This window comes from Pollicipes pollicipes, unplaced genomic scaffold, assembly GCF_011947565.3.
Source record: "Pollicipes pollicipes isolate AB1234 unplaced genomic scaffold, Ppol_2.1 Scaffold_6462;HRSCAF=7663_pilon_pilon_pilon, whole genome shotgun sequence".
Taxonomy (NCBI): Eukaryota; Metazoa; Arthropoda; class Thecostraca; order Pollicipedomorpha; family Pollicipedidae; genus Pollicipes; species Pollicipes pollicipes.
In genome coordinates, this window is record NW_023596878.1 from 10,675 (window position 1) to 27,500 (window position 16,826).

General features: G+C 55.8%; 1 protein-coding gene across 3 annotated transcripts in view; it reads left to right on the forward strand.

The window, feature by feature from the left end:
* Positions 1-1,748: 1,748 nt before the first annotated feature.
* Positions 1,749-16,826, forward strand: part of LOC119106915 (uncharacterized) — a 29,549-nt gene continuing 14,471 nt past the window's right edge. For all 3 annotated transcript variants that reach the window (XR_005095173.1, XM_037230263.1, XM_037230264.1), the window contains exons 1-2: positions 1,749-2,008; positions 8,119-8,242. Coding sequence is in view for 2 of the 3 variants with exons in the window: in XM_037230263.1 (XP_037086158.1) it covers positions 1,848-2,008; positions 8,119-8,242 (285 nt within the window). In the remaining variant the exon portion in view is untranslated. The remainder of the gene's footprint in view (positions 2,009-8,118; positions 8,243-16,826) is intronic.

Here is a 16,826-nt window from a genome sequence, read left to right on the forward strand (position 1 = left end):
GTAGCCATAGATAAACATATGTTTATTTATGTGTGAATGTAAAACAACCACCTGTAAGATGTCAACTCCCTCCTTTGTCTTACGTCGAAAGGGGTATGTAAGTAAAACATTGCGTTTTCCTGGCCTTTAGTCAGACGTAGTTCCAGTCAAGGCATTGAAAGAGAAATTAGAAATGTGTTCAAAATATCCCCTTGGCCTTGCTCGCAAGTCTTCCACAGCCTTTCTCGGCAATCTGGGACGCAAGCAGCTTCATGCTTGACTCACCCCTAACATTCACATTCATCGTGCCGACAAAAAGTGTCACGCAGTGGGCGTGCTCTTTCTGTGCACCGGAGAAGTTTCGTGGTGATACTTTTATGTGTGTTTTTGCAGTCTCCGTCACCGGACTGGTCTACGGCTCCTCGTTTGATGGAGTCTGAAAGAGCCGTGCGAGCTGAAAAGCGTCGGAGAAACTCGCATCCTTTGTAATCTGTGCCCGGTAATCTCGGCAATATAGCTGCTGTTTCGTCTTTAAGAGACAGATATCGCCATCTGGAACTAGCAATAAAAAGAACAGAGCGTAAAAGGAAGAACAGAGCGTGGCCTGATAGCTGTCGAGTAATGCGCTGTTTAAGTGTTAAACAAACAGCAACAATCACACTTCGCCTTCTGATGGCAACAGATTATCCTGGCAGACACCCCCTACTGGTAAAGAGTATTCAGAAAATTGTTTGAGAATCATGCACACCATTGTGCATTGTGCAAAACAATGCCGTCCATGACCATTGTCGAAGGCAGTGATCGGCCTTTGCGTGTCTTTATCCTGCTGATCTTTCAGCATTATCAAATACACAAAATGTGACACACTGATATCCTTAGCTGTCGTGACATAGCGCTTGAAACATATTTGGTGAAAAGCATACTGTACATGTGGAATCGCCTTCGCTACGTCAGGCGCAATTACACTACGCAAGCTGAGACACGCGTTCCGCGTATTACAGCAAGGCCTTACAGCAGCAGCAGCTTTACAGCCTTTCAACACGGCCAGTGGGCCCATTCGATGTCGGTTCTCTGTAAGTCAACGAAAGATGCGGAGATGCTGGATGAGTTGCTACCTGCGAGAAGGGCGCCAGCGGTATCCGGCGCTCTGGCACGTGGAATCAGCCGGGATTGGCTTTCCGTCAGTGAGACTGTCACGGGCACAGGCCGTGTGAGAGCCACCTGACCAGAAGCAGAGGTCTGCGTTTTGGACGCGGGTTAATTTAGCGTTCAAGTCCCGAGCTATCGCCTGCCAAAGAAAATACCTCACCACAAAGAAAAGGCGATATGCTTGATGATGAGTATGTGCGGAGGTCCATTGTCAATTGGTGTCGGGAGACAGGCGCCCGCGAACTTTACCACCGTTCTTTCGTAGAAAGTAGGTTTGGCGGGGAAAATTGTTCCGGAGGAGCGTGGCTAGGACTCGTATGAGAACCGGCGAGCGCAGTTGTGCGCCGTCTTCATTCGCGCTTCGTCGTCGATCGTCGCAGTGACCCGCAGCTCGTGCGCCTGGTCGCGGTGACCTGGGGGCAGTCCGTCCGAGCCCTCGGGGCATCTACGCGGCCACCAGCGCCGCCCGAGGGGGCCCGGCCCGACAAGGCCGGCTCTTTCCGGGGCGGGCCGCTGCCGTCGTCGGGCGTTGGGCAACCGGGCGGCCGCGGCGAGGTGTGGCCCGTCGAGGCCTTGGGCGGCGGGCGGCGCGGCGCCGGCCGCCGCGGCGAGTGCTGGCGGCGACTCGCGCGCGGACGGAGGTGCGCCGGTGCTCCGCGGTGACTGTGACCGTAGCGGCGCTCCGTCGGGCCGCGCGGCCGTAGCGCTCCTCCCGAAACATGGCGTACCGCACGCAGCGCGCCCACCACCCGTACGAGGAGATCGAGTACGAGGAGAACCCTTACGCTGGCCGGCCGGGGCCCAGCCGGAACGGGTATGGGCCGCGGCAGGAGAAGACCTACGACTTCCTGCCCATCCAGCGGCCGGCCAACGCCAAGAGGTCAGTTGAGGGACGGAGCAATGCACCGCTGATTGCCCCGTTGGGCTGCAAGTGAACGTCGGCTCTCAGGGCGCCGTCCGGGTCAGGTGGCGTGTGTATTTACCCGACCGTGGTCAGTAATTTAATCACGGGCAGAATCGTGTTTATGATATGGAGGGGAACGACTACCTACCGTGGATAGCCGGTGTGGTTTTAGCGAAAGACGGTTTTGCTAAATTACATGCAGATAGACTGTTTTCGCATGCGATATTCAGAATGTGTTTACATATGTTCAGTAAATGTTAAGAATATCACCAGATCACGTGTGAGTTTCTCCTTTTATGTGCATAATGTGAGCGCATGCTCTAATTAGGAGCGAAACCGTACCAGTTAGCTGTTGTCGCCACGATCCTCAGCATTGAGCGGAACGGAATGGATTCCTATCAGACAAGCCTTGTGCCCGCATGGTTACTGCCGTGTTTGTAAGATCACTGACCGTAGCACAAAGGAGCTCTGTTTTGTGGTGGCGGTAAATGAGGGGTTAACATGTGTCCAGCTGACGCGCTTCGTTCTAATCAGAGAAGTACAGCACATATCAAGTATTTGCACAAATTTCCTGATTCAAATGATTCAAGCAAATATATATTGAGGGGGTCACCAGAGGCGCGTGCCCCAGTTATACTTTCCAACGGAATGTATTTTCTTCTGTAATGTACAGATGCGAATAGAAAATGACAAGGAAATTACAAATATGGGATGTTGCTATAAGCAGGACAGGAAATTCTTCGTGACTGCGCGGCACTAAGATGAATTTCTGAGTGTAAACCCTTAGTTTGTCCGGCCCCCCCTCTTTCCGATTGCGAAATGATGAATGCGCTCCCGGAATTAAGCATACCCATGCGAGTCGTCCACTTTGTAAACAGCCTGCTGCAGCTTCAGCTCAGCTGAGCGCTGTCTCCCGCGCTATCGCCCTGCAGATCGGTCTCGCTCTCGGCCGTGGACCCCACTATTCATAGCCCGTCTGCCGCCGTATATCGCAAGAAACCATACGCCGTCGGCATGTCGCGCCGCCGAGCCTGCCGCGGCAGCGCTCTTTGTCGGCGTCGGCGCGCTGCGCGGCGGTTTTTCCCGGCTCGCTCGGGCCGTCTGTCGAGCGGAGGCGGCGCGTCTCGCTGGCTGGAGGGCGCCAGGTGATGGGCCCCGAGTTTCGCCACGTCTCGTCAGTGCCGCCGGCACCCGGCCGACGCCAAACTGGGTCAATGTCTCTGGCGGCGCGCCTGGCCGCCTGCCAGCCGCCCGCCCACCGGTCGGGCGGCTCGCGCTGCCGTACAGGGTTCGCCGCGACCGGCTCGAGCCGGGCCATGGTGTCAGCGGCGGTCCCAGCAGCAGCGGCGCTGGCCGGCGGAGTAGCGGTCCCGCTCACGGGCGGGCTACGTAGGAGCTGATCTGCTGAGAGCAGTTACAGCACGGATAACGCCACTGCAGATGTTCGGCTCAGTAGCGGTCGTATGACAAGACCTGGTCTCATCCGCCTACTGCCCCCGCTGACAGATGGTCTTGACAACAGTGCTGCTTGCTTTTTTCAGCGATAACGTCGCTTTGAGCCTCCCTAAGCAGCTTTGTTCCCGTCCTAGATGACTTGTGGCACCCCTGGCGTCTTGCTGTGGATGTCACGACACGGCAGGATCGCCATGTGCTGAAGTCCTGCAGAGTGAGTGTCGCTGGTGGTCTTCTTACACCACCGGACAGTAACCCGGAATATCACAGTTGTTACTAGCCACTTAGCGGTCATTTGGCTCCGGCTTTGGTGGCCAGTGCATGCTGAGAGGTGCTTTGATGACACGAAGGCTCTGTGTCACCCGACAACCGGCACTACCACGGAGTAGTGGCGCAGCTGAGCCCTGTTAACTGTTGAACTACAGGACAGCTGGCAGACCACAAAACGGTTCTAGGCCAGAAGCCAGCCGGTCGGTCATGCGCTGGCCCGCCAGCAGCTGACGGCGCCCTGGGCCGGGAACAATGCCGATCGGCTCCATTGTTCGGGCGTAGGCTGGTCGGGCCAGCTCGCGTGCAGCGGCGGGACGCCTGCACAGCCCGCAGACGGGCCCGGCTCCGACCACGGGCCGGCCCGAGGCCGCAGACCGACGATAGGCCGGGCCGACGCCACAGACTGACGGCCGACGAGGCTGAGCACTGGTCCTCTGAAACTACATATTGCGGACGAGCAGCCGGAGCGAACGGGAGGACGAGGACTCTGGCAGACGAGCAGCCGGAGCAGACGGGAGGGCGAGGACTCTGGCAGACGAGCAGCCGGAGCAGATGGGAGGGCGAGGACCCTGGTGAACAAGCTAAGGTCTTCCAAGTATGTGGGCTGGTGACCGAGACGTGCGGAGACTGGACTGGTGACGAAGTCCGCCGAGATATGACGTCTAGGCCCGCAGCCGAGGTGTGTGGCAGTCGCAGTCTCTCGACGTTGCAGGGTTCCACCTGGGATTTTCCGAGACGGCGCCATGCCAGTCGAGCGCCGTCAGGCTGCAGATGATCGGTCTGGGCGGCCTGCCGAGGCTGCCATCAGGTCATGTGAGACGACGTGGGCCAGTCGCCGGCTGTCACTCCATCATCGTCGTCAGTCTGTCATGGTGTCGTCCAGGACATGCCCATCATCAGCTGAACAATCACGTCAATTACCGATCCGCTTTGTATTCAAGATCGCTGTGAGAAAGAGAAACCTGGCGGCCTCGCACTGCCGGCTGACTAAGGCTCGGGGTCGCCACACCTCAGAGGTCTCCCTCGCCGGATCCAAGAGTCCTCCCTCCTCGGACCCCTGAGTCCTCCCCGTGGGACCCAAGAGTCCTTCCCTGCCGGACCTAAGGGTCCTCTCTCACCCGACCCCAGAGTCCTCTCTCAGAGGACCCAGGTCGTCAGAAGGCGTCCGGGTGAAGAGAAGAGGGGAGGGGGGTTGCACCGTGCCTGGTGTCACCGAGATCCGGCTCATTGAACACCTCATCGGACCGCGGCGGTGGTCGGCCGGCCCGTTAAGCCGCCCGACTCATCCCAGCCGGTCCGGCAGCACTAATCTCCTGCGGCGGACGGCTCAAGGGCAGCCGGAGCTCCGTCCCAGGGCGTCCATGGCACGGTGTCGCTGGGGCCGGAACGCCGCCGCCGGGTGCGCTGCCCCCCCCCCCCCCCCCCACCGTCACATCCGGGTCTCGTGGGTGGGGTCGTGGCCCCGCCGGCGTCTCACGCGCCCACTGCGGAAGAGAACGTTTTCCCGGCAGCGCTGAAACTCGCACGGGAGATCGGACAGATAGCGAAGATCTTTTCCTGCTTCGGTTCCGCTCATGGGCCGGCTGGAACTGGCACATCTCGGGTGTGGTGCCCGACTGAGTCATTTGCCCAGACCAGGCAATAAGTCACTCTTAATGGACCATCTGGCACCTGAGCGTGAGGTGAAAACGAAATGTTTACGGCATCTCCATCTGAAAGCAAAACAAGAGGCCCAGCTACCGTCCGAATCACCAAGATGAGAGCCGAGCGAGCACTGTGCAGCCTGTAAAACATCCCGCTGTCGCGCCGCACAGTCCGCTGCGAGTAACACGGCTGAGCTTGCGGCGGCCCGCAGGAGAACCCGCAGCATCCCGCCTGGACGTCCACTCACCCGCTTGTGCGCGCTGCGCTGCCGAATGCAGAGCCTCTGCTGACCGGTTCACCTTCGCGAGCAACAGTTATCAGCGCCGCGCGGGAGGGCGGCCTTGGCGCGCCACCCGCTTGCAGCGAGCGGCTCGCGGCTCGGGCGCCAGACGCCGGCTGCAATTAACGTTGCGGTTCGGGTATACGTCCGCCGGCACATAGACGGACGTCGGCGTCGGCAAGGTTGTGCGTGCGGGACGGCTGGAGACTCGGCACAGAGCCTGAAGCGAGGCGCAGCGGATCGCAGTTGAACACCGCCTCGGCTCGGCAGCTGGGTGGAAGGACATGACGCAAGCAAAACAGCCGGCTATATTTGGGTGCATTTGGGCGCTGATTCAACTTGGCAGCTAGATGCAACCGGACACAGTTTGAAATTGCCGGGGCGGGTGGACGAGCACAGGTGGACACCGCGTGGACGGAGTAGTTGGACACAGCTGGACACCGCGTGGGCGGAGTACCTGGACGCAGCTGGGCACTGCGTGGGTGGAGTAGCTGGACGCAGCTGGACACCGCACGGACTCATTACTGAGCCCGCGGTGACAGGCGAGCGTTGGTCCTTCGTCTCTGTCCCGGTTCTCACAGCCGTCGAAATTCGAGGCCGCGCGCGCGTCGGCCTGACCGGCCGCCTTCCTTTGACAGCGTGGCGGTGGGACCATTGTACGTTCGGTGACCGGGTGCGACCGCGGCCGAGGAGAAAGTGTCCGTTGATGGTTGCTGTGGTCACCGCCCTGGGCTCCAGCCATCCCGATTTCATCAGTCAGCTCATCGGACGGCGCATTTGATGGCCGTAAGATGGGCAGCATCGGCCGCAGTGCTGCACGTCTGTGACGTCACAGAGGGCGGCCGTGCGGCGCGTCTGGGGTGCTTTCCACAAACACCTGTTGACGGAAAAGCATGTCTCGGGCTTGCTGTGATCTTTGGTTGGAGGGAAAAAAGCGATTCCGGGAGATTCGTGGATAATCGACATTTACGACCGACCGGATAGAAATAGCGTCGGTCGCCCTGCAGTTGGTAGGCCCACTCTTCCTCGAAACACGTCAGTCTTCCTGAGTTCACACGAGAAGCAGACGACGGCGAGAGGCGAGGCATGCTTGTGGCGGCTTCTGGCAGATCATGACCAGAGCTGGCAGCCGATCAGACGGCGGCCGGCGGCTCTGCCTCTGTCTCCCCTCTCCGACCGACCGGCCGGCCCGGTAGCCCGTCTGGGCCGCGGCGCCAGCGCGGCGCCGTGTTTGCCGAGTGCGCCTGTCTGTGGTGTCGGTCACGAGCAGGCCTCAGTGACAGCTGCTGCAACTGGGGCGTAACGCCGCACATCTGGCAGCAGGCACCGCGGCACTTTCTCCGCCGCGTTGCAGCAAACACCACGCGCCGTCGCCGTTGCAGAGGCCCCACGCCCGACCGCCGTGGCCGCGGCCGGCGTGCGGAGCGACGCGGCCGCGGCTCCCGCTGGAGAAACCGGCGTCTGGACAACGCGGCTGTCGTCGGCTCGCCGCTGAGCGACGCCTGAGCTTGCGGTCCAGCTGGTTTGAAAGGCGGGCTCGCCGCGGTGGGGCCGTTTCTTCTCAAGACCACTTTCGGTGTCAATGCGGTCCGGGCTTATTTCTACCGGTCAGTCCGGTCCAGGGCATTGCGAAACATGAAATGCAACGCGGAATTTGAGTTTACACGTGTTTTACTCATCCGTGCCGGTCCTGGAGATGGGATGTGGGATTTTTAAGCCTTGTTACCAATTAACACTCGTGAGAACATTTAGCAGGTATATTACAGCATATCCATGCTGTGTTATGTTGACGCCTAGCGTATAGCAAACATCCAACTATGATTATAAAGTGACTCGTAACAAATCGCATAGTCGTGCACTGAACTATATGTCTTCGTCGACACAAGACAGGTCTTATTTGTTTACTCTGGTAAAATGATATGAATATGCATGCTGACGGCACACAGCTAATCGAACGAAGCCACAATGACTCACCTAGACCTTGCCTGGTGAATCCGTTATTCCATCACCGTCTGGAGAGTTCGTAGTGATGAAACACCTGACTAGCCCAGCTCCCACTTTCCCTTTTCCCGCTTACTTAGGGAGGCGCGGGCCACATTTGCATCATTATCACACAGGCGGCGGCGTGTTCCTGCCGTTTCATCACGCCCGCCCCAAGGTCGACACGCAGACGATGTCCCACTTCCACACGCCACGTCGCAACGGGCTGTGCCGCATGCAGGTCACTCGGGCGCCTCGCGACCTTGTGACGACGGATGTTCCGCAGAATCCTTGCGCCACCCAGTGTCTGTGCCATCGGAAGACCCTAGCCTATCAGTGCCGGGTGTCCAGAGCGGTCAGTGGCGTCTCAGGGTCGATGGTGTGTGCGTGGCTCGACGAACGGGGTACGGTCTGGGGCGGAAACGTGAGCCGGCTGGTCAAGCGGTACGGTTCTTTTCAGAAACGGTACCGGCGAGATGGTCAGCCGTCGGCGCATCCTCAGCCGGTCGCGGGACGACCTGAACCTGGAGTCGTACCAGGAGGAGGAGGACGACGTCTGGTACAAGAAGGAAAAACTCTACAGCGTAAGTGACCCACCGTAAACTTCTTCAGCCAAGTGTGAAAACCCTGAGAGTTTTGGCCATTTAGGAGCGGAAATTGTTCCGGGTTTTGGGCGGGGCTGGGCTTTTTGTGGGCCGTCTGGTTGAGGTCGGGGTAATCCGACACAGACAGGCGGACACTGGCGTGTCTCTCTCACTCGACGGCGCTGAATAATCGAGTCAGCGCGGTCGCCGGCGCGTGCGAGGCGGCGCGCCGGACCAGGAACAATGCCAGCCCTGCGGCCGCCGGCCGAGTTTCACTGATTGGCGCCTGACGCGAGCGCGCGGCCGTCGACAACTGGCCGGCGGCACTGAAACAATCGACACCGATGCGCTTTGTTCCCGGAGGAAAGTGTCTACGGGACGCGCCCTGGCCCGTCCGCATTCCCGGGCGCTCACACGGGCTGGGTGGTCACGTGTCGCGTGGCCGTCCGGCGCCTCTTTCCTGGGCTCAGTAGGACACAGCAGCAGCAGCCTGCGTGCCGCTCCCTTGCATTCGCCGTGTAAGTCGCTTGCAAAGGGCATGCAGGTGCACCGTTTTATTTTTTAACGCCGCAGCGACTGAACCATGCAGGCAGTATCAGTAGTGTTGCAAGCGTGAGTCAGTTCATTGCTTCATAACCGATTGTTGAGTCATGTTCAATGCATGCGACAAGAGCTTTCATTCATTTTTTGGGTGCCCGGTCGGTGATTTACCATAAAGTGCTGACGACCGCCCCAAGGGGTATCCGTTTCAGGCCGGTCTCACGCCTGCGGGGAACCCCGGCTCGCTCGCGGTAGCGTGCGAGCTACGCTCTGCCAGCCTCTTTACCCAGCCCCCCCCCCCCCCCCCATACACGGCCGCTTGTCTGGAGCGGGCCCTCCCTGCCAGCTGCGTCTCGCGGCGCCGCCGGCGGTCAGCAGCCTCCCCCCTCCCCCCTCCCCTGACAGCGGCGCAGTCCGTACCTCTGTCCGACACGGCGCGGCGTCACACCACGCGCCGGCGCGGTAAAACACGCCGACGACAGGCTGACAGTGGCCGCCTGCTAACGGGGTCGTTAGCGACAAGCGTCACCGCCCGGACAGCGGCGTGTCCCGCGAGACGCGCCGGTGAAAGGCGAGAGTGTCGCGCGTGGCCGGCCCGAGATGGACGCCCGCCGATCATGCAGCTATCGCGGCGGGGTGGGGGGGGGGGAGGGGGGGGAACGCTCTCTGCCAGTCCCGCCGCTCCAGCAGGAACGGGTGCCGACGGCCTGACAGCCTTTATCCGGTACGGGTAATTGCGACCCAAACGCTTTGTCGCTTTTGATTGCAATAGTCAAACGAATCAGAGGTTTTCCTCCTTGTTCACAACTGTTGTTCCACCCTTTACCTCAACCTGTTCACCGTTTTTACAAGCTCAACCCTTGCCTCGATGGGGTTCCCCACGGTTTTTGGAACTGAGCGTAAGAATGTACCTCCAGTTTTGATTTAAAAGTAAATAGGGAGAACTAAGAAATATAAAACACCAAACATATCTGGACCGATTCTGTACGCCATTTACCCGGACGGCTTTAGCACTTTTGATCAAGATTAGGGCCGTACAGGATTCTTCCTATTTGTTACGTAATTTCATGTGACTTGCCTCATCCATGGAGCTGAACCCTTTGCGATCTGTTTGCACTTGAAATTATTCGTAGGCATCCAATAATGAGTTTTGGCCCTGTGACTTATGATAATAAACAGGGATATAAGATGATCTCAATACATAAGAGCAACACTTGCAGGAGCAGACGTATCACTGGCATGCAGAGAGTTATGCAAGCTTACGAATCTGGTATTGGTTAGTCTATTATGTGTCACAGTGGGCTGAGTATCACAAAAACCTAAGCTAGATGCCAGCTGATACTAACAGTCAGTGATAACATTTTGTGTAGCAATGTAACCTTGAACTGAAAAAAGTGCTGTCAGATAAGGAGTAACCGCATCAAAATTCATTAGGTGCCATTAAACGACAAGTGAATCGTGCTTTGGTTGGGTATGCGCCGGCTAAAGGCCATCTTTTTGACTGGGCTTAGCAGAACTGGATCTTAAAATGGTCATTAATACAACTTGGCAGCGCATTGAAAGTGTTATGGCTAGCTCAACAGATCCAGCAGCTATGCGTTAGACATGTCACGTGCCTGGATGACACATTAGTGAGGGTGTTCATACGATCTGGTGTTTTCCGTAACTTTGCTGCATAGACGCTAGTCAAGCGCATGCCAACAGAATTTCGCTTGGCGGTGTTTACCTGCAACACCAGAATATGTTTATACAGCAACGGACAAGCGTTCGCACTGCAATCTTGGTGAATGGGGAGGGATGTTTTTTCAACTGATGACCTTACAAGAATTCATTTTTGAACACCCACTGCACCCACCAAATGTTAGTAATTGATACAATGCCAGCTCTTGTGTTAGATTTATGGTAAAGAGCTACCAAAAACTGATTATTCCTGCATGGAAATTTATGCTGCCTGTTACATGTACAGATCTTATGCGTCACTTTATAAGTAGTGACCTAATCATGTGTCGTTAACGCATACTTTTCCAAGAACCTCTTGTCTGGGCGGTTCTTTTGTTCCATTTTGAACACAACACACATTTTTAGGACTTGGGACAAAAAAGCACCTGACCGATACAGCCCATCTAGCGCAACACAAAGGCATGTTTGCCACCATGCTATTGGCCTGTAACTAGCCATCGGATAAAAACTGTAGCATCGCCCAAACAAGCGCAGATGCATAGTTCTGGATTTCTGCACGCACGCATCAACGGACTGCAAACACCTGGCCCCACTCGCCTCTGACACTGTCTGGCACTGCGCCGGTCTGCACCGACGCTGAAGGCTGGTACAACATGATTCGGTGTCGTGACTCAGCCCGGCACACACTCCGGAACGTATCATTTTTCCAGACGCTCACCGAAGGCTTATCATGCACCTGCTGGGTTTCCAGGTCAGTCCTGAGAAAACGAAGTCCGGACGGGATACCGTGAAACGATTCACAGACTGGCAGAGATTCCGTTCCTTTCCGTGCAGTGGTGCACATACCACAACGCTGCTCTGCACTACTTAGCTCACGGCCGTCTTAGGATGCAGGGGCGCTGCTTCGCACGATAAGTTTGGGAGCGGGGGCTGAGCAGACAAAAACAGCTAAACCTACGCGAAAACTAGGCCAAAAAGCTTCTTTCTTCTCAAATTCAGTCTACTTTCTTTTTAAAGTAGATTGGGTAGGGGCGAAGCCTTTTCAAACAAATAGGGAACTAGACCACTAAAAGGAAGATGTTTCGTGCTGCGGTGCTGATTCTCCGTCATAACTGATAACTTAGCACCTTCTGATTTGTACGACATCCGATTCCAGTTGCCTTAGATGCATCCGGTGCCGCTTCCAACCGGGGAAAACTGCCTGCGTATTTGATGCATGTTGAGCAAGAATGCCTTAGTATTATTGTAAGCAAAACTTGTGCCAAATTGCCAACGTTTCATCCGTGTCATTGTCGAGTTAAAGTGAGACAATTGGATCATACGTCAAACTTGGTTACATCATCCGTTTTATTTCATTGTCTCTTCCTTTACACGACTAATCAGTCTGTCTACGTCTAATCTGTCGTCTATTTTCTTCGCGGTGTTGTTTTCGGGCGCGTTGAAAGTATTAAGGATCCACAACCGTTGGAATTCCGAAAGCCCTGGCAACTGTCTGATGCGCAGTTGAAGCGGCCCGTTGTAACGTCAGCCTTGCATGTCACGACCGGTATTTGTCAACCACATGCGGTTGCATTCCGAATACGCCCGGAGCACTGATACCCTGGATCGAGTGTGCCCAGGCCCACACCAGAGCTTCGTTCAGCGGGGGTCGGGAAGCTCATTCCCGCCCGGGGCAGAAGTGAACCCATGATTCAAACCGGTCGCGAGGGATCGTTGTTGCCGTCCTGGTGGAATGGGCACACTTCAGGCCTCGCAGCACGCTGAGCGCAGCACGCGGACCTGGCAAGACGGCTACCTCACACAGCGGATCATTGGTTTCGGTCGTGTCAGACCTCAGTCGTCAAATTGACTGTATGGAAACGGCGGTCTCTGCTAATGCTCCTTTGTTGGCGGGTTTTCAGGTCTCAACTGACCTTAGCGAGAAAAATCACGCACTTCAAACCGTAAAAATAGCGCCACCGTTTTCGGTGTAGTTAAACATGTGTAATGTTGCTCCACAAGTGAGTGTTGAACGCTTTCCATTGATTAAACGCCGCACTTAAGCCCGTTGTCATTGCTGTGTATCGCTGAAGTTTATATCCACGTTTAACACCGCTTTTAAGACATCAAGTCATCAAGGCTTCGAGCCTTGACTCATCAAATCTCAAGTCACAAGTCTCCTTCACAATTTATACACGCCATAAGTCACCAACAAAGCCTGTGCCGCTCCCACTGGCTTGTATACGAAACTGAAAGAATGCAAATCATATGCAATCACAAACTTAAGATGAATTCACAAGTTTTCTCATCAGCGCTGGTATTCGAATAAATAGCAAGCAACTGTTAGATCAAGATGGATTTACAAGTGCTTTTGTCAGCCGGGATACACTTATGATACGAGCGAAAGCTTATGCTAAGGAGTATATCGGTGGCTGCGCCTGCGTACGTAGCCCTTCATTCCCTTCGCTGTCACAGTAGATAGCAAAGTGCTACGAATTGCTTGGAGATAACAAAATCGCATTACCTTATCGCTTTCCGGCCGCTGTTCAACTCCCAAACATGCCTGCGAGAAGAGGCAAAGAAAGACGACAAACTTGTGGTTTGACCTCATTCGACACAATATGACTGGGTTGTTTGGGCTGTCTGGGTTGTCGCAAGAATAGGAGACGAACGGCTGTGTGCATAGCCCACGCACGGACTACCGCCTCGTTCTTTTCGATTTGTCTCTAATACGCCAGCTGTGGACTCGGTAGAGATTTTCTTTCCACACGCTGTGGACAGTGGTGAAATGTCCGAGCCGTGCTAGAATTAAGCAGTTAAAAAGTCACAAGAAATTCCAGAAACTGTTTAAGTTAGTGTTACAAGCAAGATTGGCGCGTTCAAAAGCATTTACAACCAGTGGTATTCGCACTGCGACACATGGGCAAAACTCAGCACATAGCGGCACAACCATGACTGCTCAGGTGTAGTTTTGTCGTGTGTTTTTCTTTGGGGGGAAGGGGCTTTGGCTGAAATGCAGATGGAGATGAAATTGAGTTTTTTCGTTCTTGGTTTTTTGCTTTTCCCCAGAACAGTTGATATTACCTGAACGGCGTGAGGCGTTCACCAAGGCGACTTGCTATGCGACTAATAGCACGTCCTATCGATCATATAAGCTCTCCCGCAGTTTGCTTTATTGCAAGAATGCCTTCCTGGCTGACTGCGTCAGGCAAAACATTGAATTCGTCCGGCATCTTAAGTACGATCAGAATTATTATCAGCTTGTTTACGAATCATTTCACACGTTTGAATCAATATGTTATTATAATCGGTTTTGTGGATAGAAGGGCAAAAACATCCGTCCAGATGACAAGGAATGAGCCCGAACGAACTAGAAGAAATAAATAAAATCCTTCAAACCAGGATGCTGCGTAGCCAATCTTCTTTTTCTGAGAAGCGCTTTAAATGACAACCCTCGGGAATCCTGAAATTCGCGTCTGCCATGTTGACGGCAGTCATTTGTTTCGCCTTTACCCTCGCACATGCAATCAAACAGAATGCCCTTGCGCATGCGCACTGAGCCTTAGTCCGGTGTGTGGCGTGTCACAGAAACATTACCTCCAGACGGCCGTCGAGCGTGTTCGTTATAATAGCGCGCCTGGGTGGCTCGCCATGGTCACGTGACCGCGCGGCGAGTCCGGGCACACCTGAACATGACCGAATCGCCTGCGGCAGCAGCGGGGCTTTACGCCAGCTCGTGAGCAGGCAGGCTTCCTTATCGCATGCCTTGCCATGCAACGTCGCCCCCCAAGGACGTTTTGAGAACTTCGGTGAGCTAACGGGGCCGCTTTGGACTATGTACAAGACCTCACCAAATTCCAAAACTGATTTTGAATTGAGTGGCATGCTGGTTTTTAACCTATGGCATGACCAAGCTCTTAGCTGGCCATAACATTGAAACAAACAAGGCATCTAATCACAAAAAGTGCTAATCACGCGAAGCCTACATGCTTACGGTGTCGCATTTTCTTCTCACGCTTTGTGACCGCGGCGGAATTTCTGCCCGTAATGAGTCGGGTCGCTGACGGTCCGGCCGGGAGTCCCGTCCGATTGACGCCGTCTGCGTGACAGGAAAACGGCCGCCCGCCACGGCCAGCAGGGCGGTGTCGGGAGAGCGAGAGTGACGGGGCTGGCTAGCTGCGCAGTTGAGGGGCCGCCGGCCGCGGCCCGACGCGGCACGCCTGGGCCTGCGGCTGGGAGACCGGCCTAGCCTGGACCAGCGGCGGGGAGGCTGGCCGTCCAGGACCTGAGACTGCGTGACTGGCTGCTCCGGACCTGAGACTGGGTGGCTGGCTGTCCAGGACCTGAGACTGGGTGACTGGCTGCTCCGGACCTGAGACTGGGTGACTGGCTGTCCAGGACCTGAGACTGGGTGACTGGCTGCTCCGGACCGGAGACTGGGTGACTGGCGGCTCCGGACCTGAGACTGGATGACTGGCTGCTCCGGACCTGAGACTGAGTGACTGGCTGCTCCGGACCTGAGACTGGGTGACTGGCTGCTCCGGACCTGAGACTTGGTGTCTGGCTGTCCAGGACCTGGCGCTCAGGATCAGGCCACCGACCATCCATCCCCAGTTCTGGTGCCAGTAGCTCAGTTGTCTTGCAGCCGCCTGTGCCGGCTTTGAGATGGCCAAGTAGCGGCCTTGCGGTGGCTTCTTCAAGCTTCGGGATGAGGCTCTGGAGGCTGCGGTGAAATTACGTCCGCCGTGTCGCGCAGAATCACGACAGAGAAATCTGCCGGCCTTGACCCCGTTCGCCGCGCGCGGAGAGCCATGATTCTCCCTGTGGCGGGAATCACCGTGCCTAAATAGACCAACGTTGTCGAATGGTTCTATCGCTGATTAGCCGATTGGGCTCCGGGAGGTGGGAACAGTCGAACTCTCTCTCCACCGACGTGCGAACAACACAATCTCCTGTGCGTGTGTGCGTGTGTGCGGGGCTGTCCGACACGGCTGGCCTCTGTTTACCCGTGCTCCAATTAGCAGGCCTTGTGGCCGAATCGAGGCGTGCCGGCCGGGCACACACGACCATGGTGACCCCCGCTCAATAGACGGGGGGCGGTGTCCTCGAAATCTCACGGCCGGTGATCCGTGTCAGCGCGGTGGCGCGGCGGCGGCGCGGCGGCGGCCGCGGTGGGGTCCCGTGTGACCGCGACCTCCAGTGACCGCATCTGACACGCTTCGCCGCCTGCCGACCGGCGCCGGACCGAGACCGGCGGCGGCGGACCGGCCCCTCCGCGGGCCGGCCCGACCCGGCCGCCCGACCCAGGACGACGTGACTGGCTTTGTACGGGTCGCCCTTAGAACGCCGACTTTGGAGGCCACCGCCCCTGGTTTCGCAGCTGAGCGCTGGTTGACCCAGACTGTCCGCGCTGGCACTATTGTTTACCCATATGCTGGTAATGTAGACGTCATTATTGAAGACAATTTTCTTTTTTTTAATTGCGGCCCGACTTACCACGCCTCGAAATAAGTGAATGCATCGTAATAGCATTGTGAGTGGACAACATTTTTTTAGTCGCTTTGTTTCGCAGCTTTTAGTTGTAACGTTGGAATGCGTTTCTGACAATGCCATAACCATGATTGGTGCACAGATTTCACGGGCAGTTCGGTCCTTTGTGTAACAAACGGGTTTCACAGAGAAAAACCTTCTTTCGGCTATCACACTAGGAAACATTTAGAAGCCTTTACAATTCTGTTAAATGCCCCGATGTCTATGCAGTTTCCTTAATCCCATAGAGAAAAACTGTAATTGTTTATATTTACTTCATAGTCAGCTGACCAATTCTCATTATGTTAACATAAACAATAATGCTAACACTATTCAATCAGTAGGCAATCAGAATCACGTGCTCCTCTGAACTGGATTAGAAACAATGCCACTCAGGTTCGATAGGTTTATTTTTAGATCATTAATAATTTGTTTTCGTTTCACTGTAGGCAACCAGATTTAGCTGACCATTGGTAATCCAAGGATATGTTTGCGCCTCTCGCATTTAATTTCCCTTTCCCTCGCGCACCGATATCTCAGTCATCAGTTACGGTGCTTCCGTGATTGTAAACTTCCTGCGGAGGGACACCCCACTGCCTGGAGCGCGGCCCCGAAGCCAGGCCCAGAGCCGCCGTTGTGGGATGATGTTAGTGTCCTGTGTTCCGGCGCTCTCGCTGGGGATGCCTTCTACTCAGGCGTTAATGTCTCGAAACGACAGACATCAGTGGGATTTCTCGGCCCGCGTGGCCCACAGATTGGCCAGCGGCGGCACGGCCGAGCGGACTTTACGATGGCCGTGGTCGGTGGCCGCCATGTGGGACGGGATGAGCTCCAGCTCTTGCCCATTCAGTACTTT